General features: G+C 39.2%; 2 protein-coding genes across 10 annotated transcripts in view; one reads left to right on the top strand and one right to left on the bottom strand.

Annotated features, from left to right (window-relative positions):
- SKIC3 (SKI3 subunit of superkiller complex) overlaps window positions 1-4274 on the top strand; it is a 68874-nt gene extending 64600 nt beyond the window's left edge. For all 7 annotated transcript variants that reach the window (XM_061622375.1, XM_061622365.1, XM_061622346.1 and 4 more), the window contains 3 exons: window positions 907-1037; window positions 2296-2419; window positions 3554-4274. In XM_061622375.1, coding sequence (XP_061478359.1) covers window positions 907-1037; window positions 2296-2419; window positions 3554-3634 — 336 coding nt within the window. In that variant the 3' untranslated portion in view covers window positions 3635-4274. The remainder of the gene's footprint in view (window positions 1-906; window positions 1038-2295; window positions 2420-3553) is intronic.
- Window positions 4275-8062: 3788 nt separating this feature from the next.
- FAM81B (family with sequence similarity 81 member B) overlaps window positions 8063-26668 on the bottom strand; it is a 46451-nt gene continuing 27845 nt past the window's right edge. For all 3 annotated transcript variants that reach the window (XM_061622488.1, XM_061622496.1, XM_061622478.1), the window contains 6 exons: window positions 24393-24511; window positions 19517-19646; window positions 15013-15119; window positions 13456-13591; window positions 10921-11116; window positions 8063-8285 (listed from right to left, as the gene is read on the bottom strand). In XM_061622488.1, coding sequence (XP_061478472.1) covers window positions 8152-8285; window positions 10921-11116; window positions 13456-13591; window positions 15013-15119; window positions 19517-19646; window positions 24393-24511 — 822 coding nt within the window. In that variant the 3' untranslated portion in view covers window positions 8063-8151. The remainder of the gene's footprint in view (window positions 8286-10920; window positions 11117-13455; window positions 13592-15012; window positions 15120-19516; window positions 19647-24392; window positions 24512-26668) is intronic.

Here is a 26668-nt window from a genome sequence, read left to right as displayed (position 1 = left end):
GCAGTAATTTGAATTTAAAATGCAATGCTATGCTTCTCAATTCACTATTATGAGTAAAATCAGAAAATGTATGGGTGAGATGTTTCATCCATACAAATTGATATTGATATTTCTGCTAATCAACTTTCATAGCAAATATACTATGAATAAATTGCATTATTGGACTACCAACATTTTTCATAGCTGTTTGATTTCACTTATGATGATGAAAGGAAAGGTAGAAGCAGTTTTTCATACTGTCAGATTGAACCACAACCTATGGAGATGAGATCGCATGTTTTCCAACCAGTGTTTGAGCCAGAGTTACTGTCCTGGTTATCACCAAAACATTAGACAAGCACATTTTGATCTTTCATCATTCTAGCTATCCAAATTTTAGGAACCGATATGCAGTCCTGAAATAGCCTGTAATCTATCTCTCTGAAAGTTGGAGCACTATTCCATTAGTGGATTCAAAAACACTTTACCACACTTGCTGCATTAATTTAACTGAAGCTGGGAAGTTTCCTAGGAACTGCTCTGTCACTTTCCATTGGTTTTTTTCTGTGCCAAGAATGTTTTGATCATAGCCTTCATTATTAAGATACTGTGTACATTTTCAAAATGAGATTCATTAAGTAACACCTTCACTTGCCTATGGTGTTGTGTGAAACAGTCAGTTGAAACCTGAAAACAGATTTTAAAAAAATACTCTAGGAAGATTGGTAGCCTTGACTGTTCCATTGCATCAACAATTCTAGAAAGAAGTTTTGTTATGTTATAATTCTAAGTTGCTATTCACAATTATCAAGGTTAGTGTGGAGATACAAAGGTAAGCAATCTGTCATGCAACATTGCAATTAAAACCACTTACCATTATGACACAATGATATAAAACTTTGTTTTTAACATTGTTTTTGTTTAAAGGGTAATATTTCCAATGATCACTGGCCATCCCTGGTTCAAGAAGCCACAACTGAAGCTTTGAAACTTGCCTTCTGTCCCTTGGCTGTTCTCTTACAGGCACTTCTACAGTACAACCGCAAAATGGGGTCAAGGTGTGCATTGATCTGTATGTTATATGGTAACCGTCTATGCATTTAGTCAGTATTTTGGATGAAAGGAAAACATACCTAATGCAACATATCCTAAAAATCTTTTAATTCAGAAAATATCTAGATGGTAAGCTAAATAAAGTTAAACCTTAGTAAATGCTGCTGTTTACAAGAGGCTGAAGTGTAGAAGCAAAAAAGATTTTCTGTTGGAATAAAGAACAAAATGGGCAATGCTTGATGGAAAACGAAAACCATAATAGTCAAGATCTATGCATAATAAGGAAATGGTGTTTGCAGGCTTCAGGAGTGGGAGCTATTCCAGGAAGAGCAAGCAAAATCTCTGGCTGCACATTCAGTTCCTTTACTCCGGGGGTAGGGAAACTCCAGGCTGTGGGTTCCAATTTGACCCGCAACAGTTTTCATGTCATATACAGTGTCAAGTGTGGGATAGGTAAGGACACAGCTACAAAGGAACAAATGGGACCTTATGGAAGCTCCCAATTGTTCCTTTGCATGCAGGGCTCACTATGAGCAAGCCCCACTTTACCCCTTCACAGGCATAGTTTGAATTCAAATCACACCTGTAAGCAGACTTCAAAGCGGCTCACTGTAACTGCTGACCAGCTGTCAAAGTTGACCCTCAGGGGGTTGTGAAATTAAGGGTTGTATCCAACAAAGTCATCTCAGTAGCATAAGGGCTTTTTCTCCCCATGCATCCCCCTCATATCTGTTCTGGGGGTTCCCTCTACACTCTGAGGCAGGTTGGAGACACAAGGAGAGGAGAGGAAAAGGAACTCCTGGTGATAACAGAACAAGTACACTGGATACAACACTAAGGTTCCAGCCCACTGGCTGGATTCAGTTCCCCATCCCTGTCCAACTCACACACAAATTATTTGTTGAATCACAACCAAGAAATCTTGACAGTGATGACATCTTCCAGTGTTTAGGCACTTCAAATCCACCCAATTGAAGGCTGGTGGCATATAACTTATGGTTTGTTCTAATGGAGTGGTCCACCATTTTCTTTCTGGTTCAGTAGTATGAACCTCAGGTTTGTTTCCTGTTTTAGGATATAGAATCCTTCTGCTCTTTTGTAGTGTGAGTGCCCCAGATTCATGTGAAAGCTTACTGCACATATATAAATTGTGCCTTTTGAATATCAGACCATAATTTGAACCCTTAAAATGCTATAGACTTATTTTTATTTTCCAGTAATTTTCTCATCGCATCTTGTAACATATTTCTGTTTTCTTTGCAGAGAAACTCGTCGCATGCTAGAAAGAGTGGTTTATCAACCTGGGAATCCAGAAACTGTAGTATCAGTTGCCCGATGGTATCTCTTAAGACACTTATATGCCAAAAATGATTATGAATTAATAGATGTAAGCAGCACTTATTGTACAGATACCTTTTTGAATTCTTCATCTAGGAATTAGATACAGCTATATGGTTCTTGAGTTTGGCAAATGAAGTTTTGCTCTGAGCACCCACTATTTGGGAAATTTAGATGCACCAGTACTTGGGGCACAATTCATTTTTGTGCTAGTGCTGAGGTTATGAAATATCCTGTCCAAGAAGCCCAGCTACAATACATACAATACAAACTTCTTACCTTATTTAAGGCTTTTGACTTAACATGGCTATGCTCCATATCTGGAGTATACTTATGCTGTTTATCTTGGTGCCGGAGTATGTATTTTTGTTCAGTTGGTTTTTTTGGCTCTTTAACAGAAAGATGGCTAAGACATTTTAAATTATTTGTGTATTAGGTTGATAAAACATTCTTTAGAATGTCAGAAATTGGTTTCTTCACATCAGGGGAAATACTCTTGCCTGTTAGTTGTTAGACCTGAATGGCAAAAAGATTATAAAGAGTAGTGACCAGGTTGTTAAAGCCACCTGCAGTTTTCTTTATCTGAGAAAAGGGAGTCTCCAGCTTTCGAAGTGTGTTCCTTAAGAAAATTTGTGCTGTTTGTAGAATTGCCCATCCTTAAGTAATGCACTTCTGTTTTTCTTCAAAAGAAATATCTGTGCCCCGATTTCTCCTCACCCTCCAGCAAGATCAGTGCATGTCTGGGTTCACAATAGGGGGATGTGTACTGTTCCTGTCATCCAATGAATACAACTACTACTAGTGCAAAGCTGGAAGAGCTACCATGTTCCCATATTGCCATGCTTTGCTTCTCAGTACTAGGGACCGGAGGGATTCTTGGGCTACCTGCCTGGTTGCATCCCAAGTATGCATAGTGACAGATAAAATGTGAGATACACTGATGTTTTGGCAAAGAGTGTTGTGTGTTTATCTCCCTTTGATCTATAAAAGAATTACCATGGGAGCATAGCTCAGGGGTAAACTGTACAACAGTTACCTTGATACTAGATCTGTGGATCCTGGGATAAACCACATGTCCTCTTTGCTTGTGACTAGTCAGCAAGGAAATCACTTTTATTCCCACACAACTAAGATGTATTTGAGCATCAGCAATAACGTAGTATTCCACCCAATTCTTTTGCAGGTTCTGGTAGCAAATGCCAAAGCTAACGGAGATGTTCAAGCTTTGGAACTAGACAAGAAACTATCAGCAGCAGCATCCTAATGTGAGCTTCAGTGCAGAGATGGACAGACAGAAGGCTGACTCCAGAAGCCCCTGGCAACAACATCTGCTTAGCAATTGTTCTTTAAAAATCAAGGTTCCTGTTTGTTAAACAAGTAACATTAATTTTCCAACATATTTAAAAAGGAATCTGTCATTAAACCAGTTGAAATTTAGTTGAAATTTGTTTTGTGCTCAACTTCATCTACTTACTGCCTGAAAGATTCCAGAATTCTATGGATTTGGGAAGCACAAGGGCAGTGCTTTATTGGCATCTGCTAAGGTGCAGAATAGAATAAGTTTCTATCATTGAGAAACAATATTTTCATGAGTTATGCAAAAATATGCTGAGAAATGATCAACCTCAATACTGTAGCATGCGAAAGTATATCAGTATCTCTCTTTTTTACCATTTAGAGATGAACCCAATGCAGCTTCTCAGGCAAAGTAAATAATATTATGACTTGGTGATGATAAAGATTAAATCTATGATGTGTTGAAACACTTTGTACAAAATGTTTGTATTTTAGAATTTGCAATGCCACCTCTACAGTCCAGAAGCATGTGATGGTTGCCATAAGACATTGTTTTCAATGTTCACCATTTTCATATGAAATTAAAAATACATTTACTGTGCTGTCCACATTGATCTTGTGTGTCATAGATATGTTTTAGAGTGTGACCAAGTACTGGAACATGCTGTGAATGTTCACATTCGAGCATATATGGTTTGGTTTTGATTTCTGGTAGATGTGTTATTAGTCTAATTGCCAGAAATAAAACTTCAGTTTTGTCCCTTAAATTCCTGCATAGTAATCAATTTTATAAGAAATAATTATTTGTGCAAAATAATTCATAAGAGGCCCGTAGTGCCCCAGGGCCAAGTCTGTTAAGAGTCTGGTTGCTTAAGAACGAAGCCCAAAGCAGGTGAAAAACTCCTTCCAAGGCTAAATTTGTAAAGTTATTGTGTAAAGTGTTTTGGGTTTCTTGAGAATGGAAGATGTTGCATTCATTCCATACTTCCTTTTTCAGATGATTTTTTAAAATACGATGTCAATTTAAAAACACAAAGTCAATCTCTGAGGCTATAATTTGAAGACCCCTTCAAAGGGGGTGGGAAAGGAAGTTCTCTGCTGTCTCTCTTCTTGTTGGAAGCTTGGTATGTGTGGATTTTTAGCATAAAGATAGTATAAAGGGGAAGGGATAGTATAAAGGGGAAGGGTTAAGAAATGTGTCCTTCCAGATCAGTCTAGCACTACATATTGCCACCTCAGATAATGCATTGTGTGTTTGTTTTTTTAAATTAAAATCTCAGAACTAAGCCTCTGTTTGACTGGCTTCTCCCACCTTCAAATCTTCTGGAAAATTTAAGTTTTAACTCGGATGCATCAGGATCTAATTGGTTTAAGTCTCTACTGAATCTGGACTTTTATAATTAACATAAGTGCTTTTGCTTATCATTTTACCGAAAACATAATACATGTTTGGTTTATAGGCTATTAGGATATGATAATTACAATAAATATGAACATTTGGGATTTCTCAGTGCCTGAAAGAGTGTTCAGTACCTTGGCAGAGTTGTTTTTTTACTTCAGAAACTCATTATCCTCATTGCTAAGTTTTATTCCCTAAGAGGCAAAAAAACTTTGCGGTTTAAGAATGTACCTATAGCCAACAGGTATTTCTATCAAACTTTAAAAAGCAGGGAGATTGGGCACCTATAGTGAATGCACCAGGGGAGCAGGAGACCTGACCTCCTCTTTGAGATATTGTACTGCCCTACAAATTTGTAAAAATGCAAACACAATTTGGGTTGGTCTTTCACAGTCCAATCCACTTCCTGTGTAGCTTGGAAGAATTTGGTAACATGTAACACTTTAGACAGTCATGTCTTCTCCCAAAGAATCCTGGGAAGTGTAGCTAGTGAAGGGTGCTGAGAGTTGGTAGGAAACGTCCTGTTCCCCTCACAGAGCTTCCATCAGAGCAGCTGATTGTTAAACCAGTTTGGCCACTGGAGCTCTGTCGGGAATAGGAGTCTCCTCTCAGCACCCTTCACAAACTACACTTCCCAGGATTTTTGGGGGGAAGCCATTACTGTCTAAAGTGAAATGAAGGTCTGGTGTGGGTGTGGCCCCGATTAGCAGAGCCAAGCAGCTGTGAGTCTGACTTTTAGAACACTGACAGCTGGTTCTTACTGAGCATGCCAGGGTTTATCATTGACTTCAATGTTAAATTTATTAAATTAATTAAAAATCAGCCAGGCATTTCTGTAACTTTTAAACTGCAGAAGATGAAGGTCAAAGTATTGGGCAAGGTCAGTAATAGGATTATAGGTTCTCTGTGAACATGGCTGATTTTTAATGAATTTCAACAAATTTGGAGAACTCTGACAAAAAAGTTCAACAGGAGTCTGGATTTTTTTTTCTTTTTACACTTTGAACTCTCGATTCTCTCTGACTGTTTTGTGTATCACCATGAAAATTTAGAGGGTTGTTAAGCAAGCATTTCTGAGTTCAGGACTATATGTTTTGTAAGGTTTTGTTTTGAAATGAGCTTATGGGAAGCATCAGAATGGCATGGGGGTATTTTCAGTTTAACATCGCGGAATGCAAAAAATCCATGCTGGCTATAGTATACAGTCACTCTCATTGTTTTGCCTGCAGCTTGCTATTCTGCATCCTGTAATTACCTTTAACCTTGCTATATTGAATGACTCAGGTGACTGCTTAATATGTTAGCAAGATATGTTAACAGCCCAAAGATAAAGAGCACTTTCTCTGTTCTTCTGCTACCTACTCTCTAATCAAGGTTTTTTCTCTGCCTCTATTAATCATTCCTATCGCTCTTAGATAGGAAGGTAAAATGCACTAAAGTACAACCTGTTGCCACTATATTAGAGGAAACTCTCTGAATAAGTTTGCTGTTTTCCCTCCTGTGCAAGACTAGCTTGTTGAAAGGTTAGTAAGAACCAATTTGTAAATTTACCTTTTCATAGCTGTTTCAAGAGAAGTGATTGTAGTCTCTAAATTGCAGATTGTAAGACTGAGGAAGAAGAATGTGAGTAATTTTCTCAGTGTTTTAAATTAGGACAATGGCTGATACAGAAGAGCTGTGTACAGTGCAGTCATGTCTTGTATCTGCTGTTTGGCACTATATTATCTCTGAAGCAGGATTATAGCCAGAACACTGTGGGGTGCATCAGGATTTGAAAGAGCAGTAGCACTTGGTATTAAGTCCTCCCAAGAGCCACCAGTCTCAGTGGTGAAGCACCATGGAGCATGTCAAGACAATGGGGAGGGAGGGAAAGAAAGGGGGAACCCCCCCACTCTTTGCTACCACTGCTGCCCCTTCATGAAAATAAGGAAAGCAAGGAGTGAGGACAGTTCTTTGGAGACTGGTGGGGACCGGGGGCATTCATTTCCCAAGGTCCTTGGATTCGCTCAGTAAATAAACCGTTTCCAATTTACCTTTTTGAAAAAGAAATTAGTTCCATTTCCAGGTTAGGCCAAGGGGAGTTTGTTATTGATTGCTAAATGACTAAAAAGTGCTAAATGACTAAATATCATACAAGTTTAAGAAAATATTGATGAATTGTGTTTACTCCCTTGAGTATGGAGAGTATTCTCCATACTTGAGAGTATGGAGAGTTGGCCAAGGAACAGCAATGAGTTGCCATCCTTCTTTAATCTCTTTTCATCCTTTATGCCATGCTACCTTTAGGTGAGATTCAACATTACTCCTGTGGATACAACAGGACTTCCCTTCCTCTCCTCCCCATCTGTAGTCCCCCAATCTGCTCCAGAGCCCCCCTCCCAACCCTCTGGAGCAGATTTGGGGGCAGGAAGGGGGCTGCAGATGGGGAGGGAAAGAAGGAAGAAGTTCACTTGTGTAAGCAGAAGCTTGTTCTCACAGACAGGTACCATTGGATACAACCCTCTGCCTTTTTCTGATCTTAATTCTCTTGTGTCAAAATAAAAGCAGCAACAAAAAAACAGCCTCTATGAATTGGAACACTATGCAGGTAAGAGTAATCATTTGAATTTTCAAGACTGTTACTGAAGTCACAGAGATCTAGCTTTTTCATAAAATTGGGTGTTTTGGGGGGAAGTTATATGTAGCTGTCTTTATATGAATGGCATCCATACACTGCAAAGATTTCATAGGTCTGTCTGTAATCTGTGTCCCAGGCTAAAAAACAGGCTTATGGTTCTGAGAACTTCAGAAGATAACAATGCTTGGTTAATAATTGCCAAAATAGATCAGGCAACTGCTTGTATAATAATTACTGTCAGCCCTTTATTTTCTTCAAAATATAAATTATAATGCATTAATATGATTCAGATTGATTTGAGTTAAATCTATTATAGACATTGGCAACCTATTGTACAGTAGCACTGCAATCTTCTAGGGAGACATAAGAAAACAAGGTTGGTATAGCAGGATTGTCGAGTTTTTTTTCCCCAGCCTCTTGCAACTTTCCCTAGATGGGCCAACTACAAATACTTTTTTGAAAAATTGTGTTAGTCTTCTTGAAGTTCAGTTATCTTCCGTTGTATCTTCTTCATGTCTTGTTTGAACTTTTCTTCTTCAAGCTTCAGCTTTGTTGTCTGTATTTGCTTAAGTGCGTTAAGAGAGTCACGTATTGACTGAAATCCTGGTAAATAACAGGCATGCTTAGATTAGGTTGACAAACACTGGTTTGACTAATGCATTTTTCTTTTTAAAAACTAGTAGGCAATTCAATTTACTTTGATACCTTCGTAAAATTATATTTGAGTTTCTGCACAATCGAGAAGTGAAATTAAAATTTCCGTATTTGCTGTAATGATTTTTCTCTTATGCTCTGGTACTTTAATGTAGCATTACAATAACTGAGGAAGTATTACACTGGATGCCTAAATATGGAAATGTTCAGCCTATGAGTTTATCAACTTAATTTTCATTGTGAGATCCAGCCACTGCCCAAGGAAGGGCAACTATTCCTCATCCTTTATGGCAGGAGTAGCCAACGTGATGCCCTCCAGATGTTGTGGACTGCAGTTCACATGAGCCTAAGCCAGCATCGCCAAGAGCCAGGGATGATGATTGGGGTTGGAGCCCGCACCACACTGGCTACCCATGTGTTACAGGGTGTCACTCTACAGCAGTTGTTCTTAACCTGGGGTGCACGCACCTCTGGGGGTGTGAGACACTTTTTCTAGGGGTGCAAGGCGTTGTTCAAGAGATTTTAAAAATTCATTTATGTTAGCTAAAGTAAAGCTAAAGGTGTCCCCGCACTTATAGTGCGAGTTGTTTCCGACTCTTAGGGTGATGTCTTGTGATGTTTACTAGGCAGACCGTATATATGGGGTGGGATAGCCAGTTCCTTCCCCGGCCTTTCTTTACCCCCCAGCATATGCCGGGTACTCATTTTACTGACCACAGATGGATGGAAGGCTGAGTGGACCTCGACCCCTTCTACCGGAGATTCGACTTCCTCCTTCTGTTGGAATCGAACTCCGGCCGTGAGCAGAGCTTCGGCTGCTTTACCGGCGCTTACCACTCTGCGCCATGGAGGGTCTGTTATGTTAGCTAAGTTAGGCTAAAACACACATTAAAATTAAATTAAATTTAAAAATGAACAGTATTTTTTAGGGGGTGCGAGAGCATATTTTGGAAATCCAAGGGGTGCTGGCAGTGTGAAAGGTTAACCACTGCTCTAAAGAATCCCAATCCTTGAGAAAGGACTTTCTGGGGGGGAGGGTGCCAGGGAGCGTTGATTGAGTAGTGGAGCTCACCAGTTACAGTAGGGCGCCACTCATACGGCGGGTTATGTTCCAGACCCCCGCCTAAAAGCGAAACCCTCCAAAAAGCAGAACTCATTCAATAGAATGGCGCCTGATGCCTGAAAAACGCCATAAAAGCGGAACAAGCACCTTATGAGTGGGGCCTTACTCTAATTGAAAGCCGCCATATTAGCGGAATGCTAAAAAGCAGGCTGCCAAAAAGTGGGGCCCTACTGTACTGAGTGCTTCAGTCATGTAAATATGGTATCTTTCTAGGAATGAATCCAGGAAATTAGCTATGGGTTTGTTACTTTTTCTTCATTAATCAGAATCTCTGGTTAGGCTTTAGATTCTTGAATAACTTATTGCCAGAATGACCAAGTTCATAATTATAAAAGAGCTCTTGTAATAATTCTTGTTTATTCTCAAGAATGCACTTTTGTGTATAACCAAGCCTTCTGCGGCTACAACTGCAAATTCATAAAGGCAAATGTTCTCAGCTATCACAAGACACTGCCCGGAAGCTGTATGAAGAATGACAGCATGCTACTGCTCTCTACACAAATCCATTCTCAAGCACATGTGGTGCATGCCACATATAGGGATGGGTGAGAATTTCCGTTCGCATTTGAAGCAGAATTTATCAAATTCACAATTTCCGAAACAATATGAGAACCAAAACACAGCCATCCTTCAAAATTTGCATTTATTAGAATTTTGGGATGCAGTTTGCCAACTAAACAACATTTACAAAAATGCATATATTGGGGGAAAGTGTGCATAAAAATGAATACATGAGTGAAAATAACACGCAAAAAGGCATGAAGTGATGAGAAATGGCTTGCAAAAATGTGTACCTTTGTCAAAACTGCCTACAAAAATGTGTTTATTTGGAGCAATTTGCACTAAAATGGTGGAGAATTTTCATGAGGATTTTTTTAAAAAAAATTGCAGATCATTGTAGAAATGTAGAGAACTGAATTTAACATTGGAAAAATTAGAAACTGACAGGACCGAGACGGATGGATCTTTCCATCCCTAGCCACATAGAACCCTTTTAAAATATATGGTTGGCCAAATGTAATAAATTGTGAATATTGGTGAATACATATTTTCTGGTGACCCAACATCACACTAAAATAATACTTGAATAGTTACTGCAAATAATGATTCATCCACAGAAAAGATGATGTAATTTGCTACTACTTAGTATCATAATAAATGGGATATCTGAAACCAACCTTATAGCAGATGGGTATATTCTGACTGATATGCTAAGTTGGAAATAAGAGTCAAAAAGGTAGTGGATTTGAGTGTTAATATGCAATGGCCTGATAGGATGCCTCTCTTCAAAGCTGATTTTGACATTAGTGGAAGAACCATCCTTCACCAAGCCTTGAATGGCACATTAACAATATAAACTTCTCTCTTTCTGGTTGAATTTGGTAAGCATATCTGACTGGAGGATAAGGAGGGAGTTAGATACGTTTCTTCTTGATACTTAAAAAAAAAAAAAAACCTCACCTGATCTATATTCACTCTGGATTTCCTCCAGCTCATTCCACATCAGTTTTTCAAGTCTAGTAATCCTTGCATGAAGCTTGTTTTGATCATTTTTCACCTGGTTCAACTCTACATCAAATTGCTCTGTTCTATCTGTGCATTCTATCTTTTTGGAGAGGAAATAAAAACCATCTTCCATTTTCTTTTCCACTGTTTCCTTTTAAAAGATAAGAGTATGATAAATTAATAGAACTACAAAAATGGGAATCATTTTTATGTTTTCCATAAAACTGGCTTACCAGTATGAATTATTGCTTCTCAATTACGTGTTAATTCTTTCCTGTAAAGACTCATCACACAACTAAATAATTTTGTGACTGCAAGGATTAACGCTAGCACAATGGACTTCTCCCCTCTTCTTCCATATGTGCCTAGTGTTGTCCCCAAATTGGTGCCAGAGGATTGGAGGAACTCCAGAACAGATTTAGGGTGTGCACAGGAGGGAGGAGAGGGAGAGAACATTCCACTGCACTAGCAGAAATCCTTACACTGATGGAACATTTACATTAGCATTGTTGGAATCAACCCAATATGAATATTTTAAATTATATGTGGTTTGGATCCAGCTAAACTATACTCGGGGGAGATTCATTAAAATTAACAGACCTAGGTTAGTCATGTTGATTAATTTCAATAGGAGGACTAATGTTGGATACAATCCAATTTTTTATTTTCAGTTTTTAATCCTAGTAGACTGCTTAGGTTCTGTTTAATTTCATCAAACAGAGCTTTATTACTCCACATTTGTTTTTCAAATCTAGTAATCCTGGCATAACATTTGTTTTGATCATTTTTCAGCTGGCTCAGCTCTGTCAAATTGCTCTGTGTTATTTGTCCTTTTGCAGAGGAACAAAATCTTCCATCCCCCCCATTTCAGTTCCGTCACTGTGCTTTAGAGAGAAACAAATAGGTACCTGCTCCCTATTATATGGGGAAGTCTTATTTTCACGCAGTACCCAACAACTTGTTTTAGGCTAAGAGCCAGTGTGGGGTAATAGAATGTTGGATTAGAAGTAGGCACTGTTTTAATTGCCATTAAGTCCACTAGGGTGCTCTTGGACCACTAACTTATAGTGTAGCCCTACTTCACAGGATTCCTGTGAGGGTAAAATTGAGGCGAGGGGAAGGACATGGAAATTATGTATGTCACCTTGATCCCCTTGGAAGAAAGGTGAGATATTAAATGAAAATAAAAATTTAAATATATGTAGTGGAGATAATTGCATTTTGAAATTGCAATCGGCCACACTTAGACACCTCTTAACAAACACTCATTTATATACTACTTGCTGCCTTTCAACAACAAATTCACAAATGGATATGTGAATTGTTAAACAGTGTAACCTCCATGGTGACATTAGTCCATGAAAGCCCAGATTCCTTTGAATATCTACTTCAACAACTGAAAAGGAAGATCCAAATAATTGTGGTACTGTAGAGATTTGAATTATCTTCTCCCATCAGTTGTAAAATCAGCCATGGCCAAAGGGATTTTCACCCTCCACTATTCATTATGGCAACAATTAATATTAAGAGAATGACTCCACAAAACCTGCCCCCTTACTCCTAATACAGAAAGGAGAAAGTTTCCTCCTTCAAAATTCAAAGCACCCCAGTGCTTGATCTTTTTGAATTGTGAACATTGACTTTGATATTTTACAATATGAAAGGTGACATTTAAAACTTGCTATATAATGTCAGCAATTTATGTTTAGCAGGTATTTAGATTTTAAACTCTTGTATGTAAGAATTGGATTTCTCACTCCTGTGACATCTGTTAATGAAATGAACCTTTCCAGCTGCATCAAAAATACCGTCTGAGATGCTTAAATTCAGATAAACACTGTGAGCCCTAATCTTGGAACAAGGATTTCCTGAAACTAAACACTCACCTTAAGTACTTACATGGGGCTAAGAACTCTTCTACTGCCAAAAACCAACACTAATTTAGAATGTCATTCTTTGAAAAGTGGGCACTCTGTCATCCAAGGGACACATATTCAAGCCAGTGTATTATGATTGTGCTTGTAATAATGTAAAGTACCCATACTGGGAGGTAATTTTTTTTTAAAAATGCATGTTTTCTTATTGTTCCATTTCACAGAAGCAAAGTTTTGATATTACCTCTTGATAGCAGCATGCTGAGCACAAGGGCTAAAATATTAAATTTCAAGAGAATATCAGATCTCCAATAATAACATTGGACCCCCTTCCACCCAGTTTCCTTGACAAGCTTCTTTGCTTCTGTGCCCATTTTCCCTCCTCAGATTCTCCTCAGGGATATCCCTCCCCCAAATTTATCTTTGCCTGCCGATCCCCTTAGCTTAAAATGGCACTATTCCACCTGTATTCCCTGAAAGCATTTAAGCTAATCTCAGGTTGTATTCTTCTTGGGAAACCCCTAGTTACTAGTGCTTTCATGAGCTCTAGGTTTTACCAGGTCTTGATAGGTACATAGTTATTTGCATGGGACATAATAGCTATAAATATTCTTACCAGTCTTTCTTTCATTGTGCCAAGAAACTGATTTGTGAGGTAGGTTTGCTCTTGTTCAGATCTCCTCACTTCATTTTCTGTCCATTTCCATTGATTTTGAATTTGATCTTTAAAGTCATTTAAAATACCATTTACCCTAACATTTAAAGATAATTGATTTTTAATTACCATTAATGACTATCCATGCAATATAGTATGAAAACCAACTATTAAATTTGGAGACACCCCTCTCTCTTATCTGTACATGAACTTACATTTTAAATGTTGTAACACTATACATCAAACTGGCCTTTTAATTTTTTCTAATTTTGTGTTTGCCAGATACAACTGTATCAAGACTACCAAGCTTTGGTGTGTGGTAGCATCAGTCAATCAAGTAAATGCCACTACAGAATCATACCAGGTACCACATTGGAAATATTTATTATTCTGTATGTGTCCAAGTTTTCTAAAGTTTTCTGTCTGAGATTTATGAGATTGTCAACTTTCTATTCAAGGATGTGGATGTCAGTATAAGATTTGGACACAAATGTACTCTAAATATGCAGCAACTAAGAATCTGACACTGATCGAAGGTTCATTCACTTTTCAGCATGATATGCTGGTCCTATGAATACAATGTTTATGCTGGAAAACCCAAAGACTGATCATTCAGAAACAAACTACAGGACTGGTTGAGTCTAGATCTCCAAAGCCTGAGGAAGAAATGAGGATCTGAAATATAGGCACAATAAGACCATCCTTAATGAAACACCTTGAAATGAACAAAAGCATTAACCAGATATGAGAGTCTTTCCATAGGAGACTGCACTTACATATAGAATGTCAGCAATAATTGGTGCAATGACTCAAGGCCATATTTTACTCATAGCTCTGAATCTCTTTGAGTTTGTGGTTGACTTAACTTGAATCATGCACTTAACTATTGGTTTCTGTGTCAAATTTCCTATACTATATATTAAGAAATTGGCAGTGAAAACTAGGAGCCCTGTATAGAGTTCTTATTGTGAGTTGAAAAGGGTGTTCTTTTAAAAGAATAGGCTATGATGTTCACAATCTCCACCCTGGAAGGATTTTTGGCATTAATGCATCCAATATACTAAGTTGTTATTACATTTCTGAATACTCAGCCACATGTTTTTAAAACTGCACAAATAAAACAAAAACAGCAGCTGGAGGAGACTATTTCTCCTTCATGTGCTAGGCTTCTATATGCAGGGATTTTTTAAATGCAGGGAAACTAAAGAAGGTGCATACACCTTTGTACATGCATAATCTCTGGGCTACAGTTCAAAATGAAATATTACAGTAAAGGGGGGAAGTATAGTTTTCCTTTGCCTTTGAATATAAGAAGCAAGTTTTGCTTTTAGAGGGGACAAGAGCTTTACTTTGACATTTTTACTTTGCAGCTAAGATAATTATTTCTACTGAGGTTTTCTTCTCACTGGTCTATCAGGATTCCAAATGTATATAAAATTAATGGTTCTGTTTTGCTGTCTCATGCCAATTGGCCTAAAGCAGATACATTAACAGAATTAAAAAGCTTCCATCACCTACTTGAGATCCAGAAGCTGCAGTTCATGGTGTTGATTTCCTTGTACTGCCTTTAAATTTGAGTTTTGCTCAGAGTTTGAAGTCTCTATCTTGCCTAAAAGCTGCATTACCTAATAAGAATTCAACAGGGAACACTCTTTATGAGGCATAACTCCAGCACTTACATTAAATACACATTCTTGCTGCAGTGAAAAGCCAGAATTTCAGCCAGGCCCATTTTTAAGAGCTTTTCTCAGAATTAATTTAACTTTGTAATAAAGGCTTGCCATCAACTTGTACAAAACAATTTAGTACCCACCAGCATTCCTTGGATCTAAGGTTAATTCAGTGGAGCAATTATGACTTACTAAAACGTTAGGAGCACAATGCATTTGGGAGTACATAAGAGTGCTTGGATCAGATTGATGCCAGGCTCACTCTTTATTTGGAAAACATATCCTGAGATACCACCACACTACAATTGTTAACAGGCAGTAATAAACACACATCCCATGCACAAAAAAGAAATGAGCTAGATTAGAACTCATGAAGGGAGAAAGTGATTTTTAAGTGTTTTGTGTTCCTTAATGATAAGTTTTGTATTCTGATTGTATGTGTACTTCTCATAAAAAGCAGGGTATAAACCAGTAACTAATAATAAATAGTAATTGACAACTCAAATGGAATTCAGGGCAGGGGCATTTGCTCATCACTAATTCAGATATAGATAGGATTTAACAATTTGTTAGGACTTCTATGAGCCAACACTAATAAAGCTTTATTGAGTTTTCTAACTGTAGTTTAGAGACTGTGATAATAATAGCCATAATACTGTATGCCTCCTGGTAGCATATAAAGACTTGCTCCTAGGGAGCTTAGGCATGTTTTATCTTTTTGTGGAGGAGAGCTTGGGTGGGATCTAGACTTCCCCATCTGAGAACAGACAGGCTTAAGATCTAGCAGAGGTTCCCACTGGAGGGTGAGAGGTTATATTTGCCTATCCCTCCCTGCAGCTTCTTATGCTATTTCTCACACTCTTCTGTAGGGACCTCCAACCAGTTTCCTGGCAACTCTGAATACAACCCGCTTAATTTTGTTTAGTAATCTCAGTAGCCAAGCTTACAAAAGCTTTAGCAGTAAGAACTTATGACAACAACCTATTTTAGTATTAACAGCAGGGCTGGTGCCAGGTGTGACTTGGCCTTTGGGCACCAGCCTACCCCAGGCCTGCTGTGCCATAGCCCAATCCCCCAACCAGGTGGTACAAGCTTGCCCACACATCCTGTCTACCTCTCCCATCCCTGTGAATGACATCTGTGTTGTGCGGACATGCCTACCATCAACCAAGATGGCAGTAGGGCATCAGCCCCTTAGGGAAGCACCCACTTCCCTAAGCGCACAGGATGCACATCATTCACAGGGACAGGTGGGTGGTGGGGGGCTTATTGAAGCCTGCGCTGTCTGTATTGGGGGAGTGCCTGGGAGCTCTTTGTCCACGATCCGCATCAGGTTCAGAAGCTGATGCGGATTGTGGTACAGGAGCACTGCCCTTCCACGCTAAGGACAGGCCCTCTGCTGGTGGCCCTGATTAAGAGCCAGAGGACATTTTCCCCAACACAATTTGAAATATGCAAGACATTTTTAAATGATTTTTTAAAAAATGAGTACAAAACATAACTATGCCATATCAAGTGTGAAGAGTACACTTAAAGAGAACTAGGTGCATGTCTTTCCACAAAAAGATAAAACACCTACCACCAAATACTTGGAAGAGAAGTCCTGTTCTCTTCCTGGCTGTCAATTTTTGAGTCTTTAAAAGATGTATACCGTATGTGCTTGACATGATGCAGACTGTTATACACACCCAATTCTCCACATGGTGAGAATTGCAGGGGCAGTAGCAGAGTCTGTGTCATTTGGAATTAGGTCATTAGAGGTTTACTGGCTTTTCGTGATTGATTCATATATGGTTTATTTACATATATACAGGTTGTGCATAGGTGAAGATGCAGTAGACTTTCTTCCCCAAAACCAAACTATACATGGAAGCATGCCAAGCAGAAGGCTAAACTAAAATCTTTTTCTCTAACATGCTACTTTTCCATGTGCATTGATGCAAAAGCAAAACATCTATCCCACACTTGGATTCTGAAGTTGTAAAATCTGTGGGGGTGTTGTACTATGTGATTATTTCTAAAGGTGTAGGTAAGGGCAGTATTCAACTAAATTTTTGTGCTGGCAGTAGAGTTAGGGTTCCCCCTTCCCCTGTGCATATCATGCACTGCCCCCAAATATGCTCTGGAGGGTTTCAGGGGAAACCCAAAGAGAGGAGGAGATTGTTCCGTCAGGCAAGAAGAAATCCTTGTGCTGGTGAAATTGTTTTAGCACTACATTGAATGCAGTCCTAAGCTTTGGGTGTGCAAGTGTGTGTGAGTGAGTGAGAGAGAGTGAGGATGTGTGTAAAAAGAGGCTCTTTTCCTGTTGAGGTTTTATTTGTCTTTTTTCCTGCTTCATGTCTCTTCACAGGAAAGGACTAGCTTTGTTTTTACATACTTTGATAATCTGGTCTATATGATTTTAGACATGTATTTATTCTATTTTCCATGGAAAGTGGAAACATTATTATCTTTCAAGAGAAAGACAGGTATCAAACAAACTCCTTGTTACATTTTTCAGGTGGAATATTTTCACTTGCATCCTCTCAGGAATGCCTATCTTTTGAGAAAGATAATGGCAATAAGAAATGTAGAAGATTGGGAAATAATGTATGGGTAGTATCCTTTGATTAAGTGACTGCATCAACATTTTTAATAATGAAGCAAAAGAAAAGACCAGCTATATAATACTTGCTGAAGAATAGCTTTGGTCCTGAACAAAGCAGGAGATGAGAGTACACCAGGACTTAATCTCAACAATCTTGGTGTGACACTTGAATATTGCTTATTTTACCCCCAGTCAATCTGCCCTTGCCTTGCTTCTTACTTAAGCCAGCCCAGCCCAGCTGCATATACATTGTTAAATAAAATTAAAAATTATTTATTGGTATTTATAAAAGTATGTATATACTGTTATCTTGCAAAACATCAGGGTGGTGTACAACAACATTAAAAGAGACAGCCAGTGTGGTGTAGTGGTTAGAGTGTTGGACTGGGACCTAGGGAGACCAGGGTTCAAATCCCTGTTCAGCCATGAAGCTCACTGGGTGACCTTAGCCCTGTCACTGTCTCTCAGCCCAATCTAGGGTGCTGTGAGGATAAAATCAGGAGGGCGGGACCATGTTTGTATGCTAGCTTGAGCTCCTTGGAGGAAAGGTGGGATATAAAATTAATAATAAACCTTTAAAAGTAATACAGACAGTCTCAGTGTTCTTGTAGAAATCAGCAGGGAAGTGGATGGGTTAGCTCTGTCTATCATTGGCTCTGGCTCTGCCTATTATTAGCCTTCCTACTTTCCACTCCAGCACTCCCAATAGGCACTAGCCACCACTGATGCTGTGATGGGTACTCCAAGGCATTATGGAAAAAGATTATGGCTTTTATCTGTCCACCACCGGGGGGGGGATCCAAGGTAGGCACCAAATTATTTGTTTTTACAACTCCGTTTTATTAATTTTAACAAGCTTATGCACTTTTATGCAGTGTTTAGCTTTCTGTGGAAATAAGGACATCTCACATTAATTAACAATCAAGCTAGATTGATTCAAACAATAACATTAACCATGGTTTGTCTGTTTAGATGATACAAGCAAAGACTATAGTACCTGCTTCTATACAGTACTCCTTACAGCTTCATCAGAGGGGGGAGGGGGAACAGCATGTTAGCCAAGGTTTGGTGTAGCTCATTCACATTACACTAAATTATTGTTATGAGCATGGGGGTGTGTGAAATGGATGATTTCTATGGGTCACCTTTGCAGCCCCTGATTTGGAATCCTGTACCTTGGAATGAGGAACTGGCTCTGCTGGCCAATGAGTCCTTTGTTTTGATAATAAGAGTGGCCAGGTAGTTAATGAGCCTATTTAGTTGCCCTGGCAACTGGTGAAATGGGCCAGGAAGATCCTTTTGTTATTGAAACTCTTCAGGAGAGCATTCCCCCCTCCTGGAGCTGAGGAGAGTTTGGTGCTCGTAGTTTTGGAGTGTGTTCTAGAGAATGGCTGGGGCCGCAGGCACGCAGAGGCTATCTCTCTGCATCATGGCTATAGGATGCCTCTGCACCCAGATGGAAAAGCTGGATATTGGACTGCTGATGCCTTGAACCCCTCCATTCTTGAGCTCAGGTTGGATTGTGTGTAAATAAACCATATTTCATAAAGACACCGCAGTCTCCACTGACCTTCTTCCCAAAGGAAACCAAACCCTGGATGGGCGCAGGGACCCCTGAAATCTCACTGCTCAGATTGGTGGAGGCGCGCAACATTATAGTTAAACATGATGTTTGAATGTGGCCTCTGTCTTTCACTAAGATCAACAGTTTTGAATAAAGTGGGGAACTGGGGAAATGTTTGACATACCTTTTAGATTCACTCACCTTCATCTCTGCATTATTAGCATGATTCTCTAATGTAGACTGGATAGTATAAATTTGTCTCTCTAGTTTTGAGATCTCATGCCGGATGATATTTATATCTCCAGAGAGTTTTGCAATGCTGGCATCACATCTGGAAATAAAAGTTGATGACAGAACACAAAGGTAGTGCTGACAATCTCTAAATCCCCATAGTAGCATCAATTCCCAACATGATCCCTTACCCACAAGTGCATTGACACAAACCAGCTACTTTCCTCACAAGATGAATCCATTTATCATGCACTTAGCTCTTTGACTCTTATCTAAAGACACCCACCCCAACCAATCACTCTGAGGGTGTCTTTGCAGAGTATCTGAAAAATACGATAGATAGACAATAAGGCCACTATGTAGTTAATCAGAGCAGGCTCTACAATGCATATAACACCAGGTCTACACAATAGCATTGGTTTCCATGCCCAATTTAAAGTGCTGCTGTTGACCTTTAAGCAGTCTGGTCCAAGGATATGTTGAGACCCATCACCGTCTACCCATACAGAGACTCAATTTTTTTTATATTTGTTGAATTATCTGTCAAGGTATGCCCATAACAGTGCCTATGTTATTAAATTCCTCTCCTTGATCTTTCTGTTCCAATATTTATATCCCACTTACCCTGTCTGTAGAAGCCCAAAGCAGCTAAGAACACTTTCAACCCACCCAAGCAAAATAATTTTTTAAAAAATGCTTGGCAAAAGATCGTATTGTACGCACAGGCACCAAACAGCCAACCCTTAGGCCCTCACCTATAGGCCACTATAGACCCAGCATGGTAGAAATTTTCCTGGTAGAAGGAAAACATCAGGCAGTTATTTAAAAGATGAAGTATTAGGAAGAGAAATGCCATGAATACCATGGTCTAATGAACAGTAATAACATTAACTATACATTTATCACATGTTTCAGTTCAACTAGCATGGGACAATAGAGTATGGCATGGGAAAATGTTGTGGAATTGCACCTCCCCTCCCCCAAACTATACTGCAAGATGCCATCTGAGTGCTTTAGAAGATCCTTTTGGGTCTGAAAAGTACTGCCTGTGAACTGGTCTTTAAATCTCCATCAATGAACTATAAACAGCTTTTTTTAAAAAATAACCATTAATGGGATGATATTGCCAAGGACCACAATTCCATCTGCATGTGTAATTTATATATAATCATTGCTCAAAAGATGAGCAAAATGTATTTACAGTTCCTGCTGGCACCCTGATGAAATGGAAAAAAGGGTGTTCCAGCCTTTAATATGTATGTTAGCCTGGCACCTCTTAAACTCTCGAATGCCTAATCTTCCTCTGCTTCCTAATTTGGTCAATACAATGCTATATTGCATATGAACTGGCTATTGAGAAGCCCTAAGTTCTTCTATTTCATCTAAAGCATTTCATCTAAAGCAGCATTGCAACACACTCACATGGAGTCCAGCATTTCCTATTGTTAAGCTAGAATGTCAATCATTGGCCACCCTGGGCTCCTATTGGGTGGAAGGGCAGGATGTAAATCTAATAAATAAATAAACATTGTTCTGTGGTTACAGGCTGGCCTCCAGAAGGGTGAAACCAGGGCCTGGCTCATTATTCTCAAACTCTGGCTGAAATCAATCTGTTTCCCAACTGGTCTGGCTCCATTAACATTACAGGATGAGTTCCAGTCAGTATGGAAACAAACCTTGCCTCAAAAGCTCCAACTATATGGACTCTCCCTGGGTTATCTTATCTCTCAAGGATATGATACGGCTAGATTGATACTCAATCAACGTATTGCTGATATTGAGCGCCAACAAGCTCTGGGTCTATCCTCCAACTATGCCTCAATTGATAGAGCATTACAACCCAACAAACCTGCAACCTATCTTTTCACGCTCCAGGTTCAAAAACATCGTAGAGCTTTCACAATGGCACGTTTTAATGCCCTTCCCTCTGCAGTTCTGGAGGATAGATACCAAAAAATCCCTTACTAAGATCGTAAGCGTCCTTGTGATGCTGAAGAGGTGGAAACAGTGACATGTCCTTCTATACTGTACATTTTATCGCAGTCTACGAAGAACTCTAATTGAACCGCTTATATCGGAAACCTTAGGACAATCAGATGCATATTATGTCCTTCTACTCCTCTCTGATCAAAATAGTTACACTACTCTGTGTTGCCGAATTTTGTGCTACAGCAATTAAAATTCGCCACAAACTGACTCTAGCCATCTCTTAACTCCTGTCCTTCACCATAATTATGTCTTTGACGTCTCTATTTTATAATATGTTTTAATATAACATAACATAATTCCATTCTACAATGTTTATGTTTATGTTTTTAACAACCTTATTTGATTTTATTCTATCCTGTTTTATTGTATTCTACCTTTGTGTATACTGGGATAATTTTTCCCCCTCCGATAGTTTTATGCCCTATGCGTTTTCCTTCCCTTTTCCCTTATGCTGGTCACCGACCGTAACAATAAAGAGATATATGTGTGTGTGTGTATAAATCATCCTCCCTTTTGTTCACCTAGAAACCATGCTTCTTTGATTGCCCTAGTGTTTTCTATTGTTTGTTTTCTAAGACTATAATTGTCAGAGCCCTGAAATCTGTGTAATTTCAAGGAGGCAGGCCTAAAGTCTGCTTGGCTGACTCCTAAAATTCCACAATCCAACAAGAATTCTGACTCCAGGGAAAGGTCTTGGTAGCACAAACTCAGCCTTGCTTCTGGTTTTGGGTGCCCATATTGTCACCCCATTCTGATTCTTGTCAGATAAGCTTTGTACTCGCTGAGGAAAGTCTGTTCTTTCTATGCTTCCTTGCTAAGGGTGCTAAGAACCCTCACTCTACTTCTCTGTGTTCTCAAATAGATAATAAAGAAGAAAAAATGCAACTTTGTTTCTCTTTTGCCAATTTCCCAACTTCTACCTTCTTTCCTCCCAAAAGCTGAATCATCACCATACAGCCACCTTGGCTCATGCCATCTCAGTTCTCATTCCCTCTATACTCCTGCCTCATCTGGGACAGATTTCAACAGTTAACCCTTAAATTGCTTCTTCTACTTTCTCAATAAAAACACCTTTTCACAAAAAGCTCTGGTTTTGTCTGTTAATTTCTCCTCAGGTAACAGCTTTTCTATTGGTGATTTTTCAATACTGCAAATTAGGCCAGCTCAACATTTCCATAACGGAACGCTAGTAGGAAGCAATATGCAAAAAGTGCTTATACAGTGGTATAAATCATTTGTGTAGCTTAATCTAAGAGCAATTACTCATTAAAAATTGACTGTTTAAATACAGCCACTAAAACCAGCTCTATTGCCGTAATATCAGGAGGTTGTGCTGAGCGTAGAGATTTGCGCTCACTCTAAAATAAAATGGAATAATTGGCCTTACGTTTTAAATAACTCAGGGAATTAAAGCTAACAATTTCGATGCTCTGATTATATAGGAAAGTGCCTCATTTTAAATTGTTTATCCCCTTTAGTTTCTAATACTGTGCTTCAGTACCAACCTAAAACCAGAACTTCTTTTAAAAAACCCTTTTTGGATACTCTTGAATATGTAGTCCAATAACTACTCCAAAATGGCTGACCCCATGGGAGATGTGTGGGAAATCTCTGTGCAAAAATCTTGAATGATAATCAAATTCCACCAACCATATATTTGCTATGTTATTTAATATGGAAATGGAAATGGACTGCCTTCAAGTCAATCCTGATTTATGATGACCCTGTGAATAGGGTTTTCATGGTAAGCAGTGTTCAGAGGTGGTTTACCATTGCCTGTCTCTGAGGCTGAGAGGCAGTGACTGGCCCAAGGTCATCTGGTGAGCTTCATGGCTATGTGGAGATTCAAACCCTGGTCTCCCAGGTCGTAGTCCAACCCCTTAACCACTATGCCACACTGGGTCTCAGTTATTTAATAAATATGTATACAAAATTGACTCACCAATGCCATTCCATTGGAACTGACTCTTGTGATAAAATGGTTTGCGAAATCAAAACAGCTTCTGTGATAGTACAGATAGATTTAGTCCTGTAGCTTAAAGTAAGGAAGTCCAATGCCTGTAGTTTCTGTCCAGAACCCTGTTTCAAGTTCTTCTAGTCTAGGTTCTGTTCCATGTCAAGAGTACTGCTTTTTTTATGGATGTTCTCACTGCATGAGCTTAATTAACTAGCTATATTTAAGCCCACATTGAACAAACATACACAATACTTTCTCCAACTTTGAACTTAAGAGGCTCCAGTTCAATGCTCTACCAATGAACTCATATGGGAGTCTTCACTTATAAACTTAAGGTACTAACGGAAAACTTCAAAACAACATTAAATGCATGGTTTGCACTTGAGCCCTTTTTTTTTTAAGGAGGCAGAGGTAGCCTGACATGTTTCAGAATCATGGGGGTTGTGTGGAGGAATGGGATTTACACTTTCCCCCATGCTGTGATTCCCATAATTGCCACTACATGCTGAAGCTGAAAGTTAATCCCCTCTCTGTCCCCACCATGGTCCTCATCCAGATCAGCCTTTACACCCCTTCCTCATATAATAAAAAAGAGAGATCAAACCTCCCATTTAATGTAACATGTCTTGCCATTGTAGTGTGCTTTTATAGTTCCCTTGTTTGAGAACACTGTTTCAGAGGTTGGGGAGGGGGAGAGTGTTCCACAAGCAGAGTACTACCACAAAACACATCCACCCCAAGAGTGGAACATAGATCTTGATGCACATGCAGGATAATATAGAGAGTGGTGTTCCTTCATACATTTAGGTTACAAGCCCAGCATATTGTAAATGAGAGCTCAGGTGCAAATGACAGTCACTGTCAAGATAGGCTTCCCTTAACAGAATATGCCAAACTTACCTAGCCACTCTCCCACGTAGATCTCCAACACCCTGCAGATGTTTATGGTCCAGACTCTGCATGGCAAAGTTAGCTCCTGTTGTTGCATCATCTCTTGATTTTATTTGCCTGTCCAACACCTATAATTTCAGAAGAATTGTAAAAGATTGTACAAAGGCAAGATGTGTGTTCAGTGTGCTGTTTTATACAAGCATGAGACACCCCAGTTTGGAACCTGAAGAGCAAGATTAAACAGAGTTAACAAACGTTCAAAAAATACCTCCTATCCTGAGATATGGACAGAGAACTAAAATATTAGTTTGAACTGGTTTGCATGTTTTCACGTGCTACACCAATCACCCTACTTTAACAAAGAGAGCAGCAGGCATTTCATATTTGCTGGTGGTACCTTTGAAAGTTTGCTGTCCCACATTGACAGAGATTCCTGTATCTTTACAATGTCTGTGCTTGCAGACATTCTGGAGGAAGGATGAGATATAAATTCAATTCAATATATAATTTTGTCCATATTGTCAACATTCAATACCGAACCTTGAGAGTGTCTGGGAAGTGGGGAATGCCCCTAAGGCCTAACCACATCTCTTCCCTGGCAAGTAAACAGGCCTCCAATCCAAACAAGGCAGATGAATAAACCAGGTCTGACAGCATAACAGAAGTTGAATAATGAAATGGTAGAGCAGGTTTACTGTGGAAATGGGAACTCCGCTCCAAGATTTGGCCTTCCTGCTTTCAGGTTATCCAGAGTCTCTCCTTCCCTTTTGGAACACAGCAAAATTCCTTGAAACCACACTTTCCTCCCACCCCACTCCTCTAATGGCAAGACATCAGGTCTAGTTCAGATGTAACAGGAAATCATTGTTTCCCACTATTTGAACGAGAGTTATGTGAACTCTGAACAAGCCAGGCTCTGAAATTGATCCTGGCTTGTTTTTAAAAGCCACAGTTTTAGACAAACAACAGTTCCCTTCCTTGTGGTCATGAAAGAAGAGAAGGGAAGGGGAGCATGTAAACCCAGGGCTCATCACCACGGCTCATTTGCATGGCAGGAAACCATTCCATTATGACTGAACTGGACCATAGCATGTGCATCTAGTGTCTCTCAGATACTTAATTTTAAGAAATATTTATTTTTATTATTATTTAAAATATTTCTATCCCGCCCTTCTACCCTATAATAGGACACTCATATATATCACTATAACTATCCACAGGGGAGGCATGCACAGATTCAGGCCCGATTTAAGGCATAGCCAGGCTTGTGAGCTACCTGCTCCTGTCGAAGAGTATCACAGAACTCTGCTATCAATGCTTCTTGTGCCACAAGCTGGCCACTTAAGGACTACATTTTAAAGGTGCTCTTTCATAACAGTGTGGGAATAGAGAGAACATTGTCTCCTTGTCTGTCTCCAGCTTTGGTCTAAGTGATTCATTATTATTTCATGAATATAATTGAAATAGCAACGTTAAGTACTTTTAAAAACATTTTTAATTATGATGATGCTCCCTACAATTTGAAATACTCTATTAGAATGTGTCCTCCTAATGGTTGTGTTATTTTCTATGTACCAAGTACTTTGGTTTGTCCTGCTGTTTGCTAAGCAGAGAAATAAACCCATTGTGGCTTTATGACTTTTCTCCATTTACCTCCTCATGTGGAATATCACTAATGCTTCCCTCAGTAGAGCTGTTATGACTGTGAGAACAGGGCTGTTAACTTACACTCCCTGGTGACCTCTGCCAAGACCCAAATTATTCATGGCTATTAGGTCAGCCTCTTATTCCTATGCAAGAGAGGCCAATTAGAAATCACCTTTGTGGCAGGAAGTATTTCATTATTACAATGGGGTTTTAAATGTAATTATTAGTTTGTGTGAGTGAAATAAATCTCTCAACTCATGGATGTCCACCTTTGCATTACACTGCAGATTACAACTGCCCCACCCCAATTGTCATCCTGTTTCATGCACAAAAGAGGGGAAAACCATGAAAACATGTAACAAAACATGAGGTAGGAGGGCTGTATAGAAAAAGACATAATAAAGGTCCAGAATAGAAACATGACATGGAGATCCATTCTACACACTGTAGAGAGCAACATGGTAGGCAGAGTTCTGGATCTTTCAATTTTCAGGCTGCACATGCGTGTGGGGATTATGTTTTGTAATGTTCCTGCACATAAAGACCTCTCTCTGTGTAGAAACTAAAACATTAGGAGTGAAACATTTAGTACACACAGAGTTTTTTTCATTGAAAGTATTAAGAAAGATTCCCACATC

This window comes from Rhineura floridana, chromosome 1 (assembly GCF_030035675.1).
Source record: "Rhineura floridana isolate rRhiFlo1 chromosome 1, rRhiFlo1.hap2, whole genome shotgun sequence".
NCBI classification, from domain to species: Eukaryota; Metazoa; Chordata; class Lepidosauria; order Squamata; family Rhineuridae; genus Rhineura; species Rhineura floridana.
The sequence above is the reverse complement of the archived record's forward strand: the minus strand, read 5'-3'. Positions and strand labels throughout refer to the sequence as shown.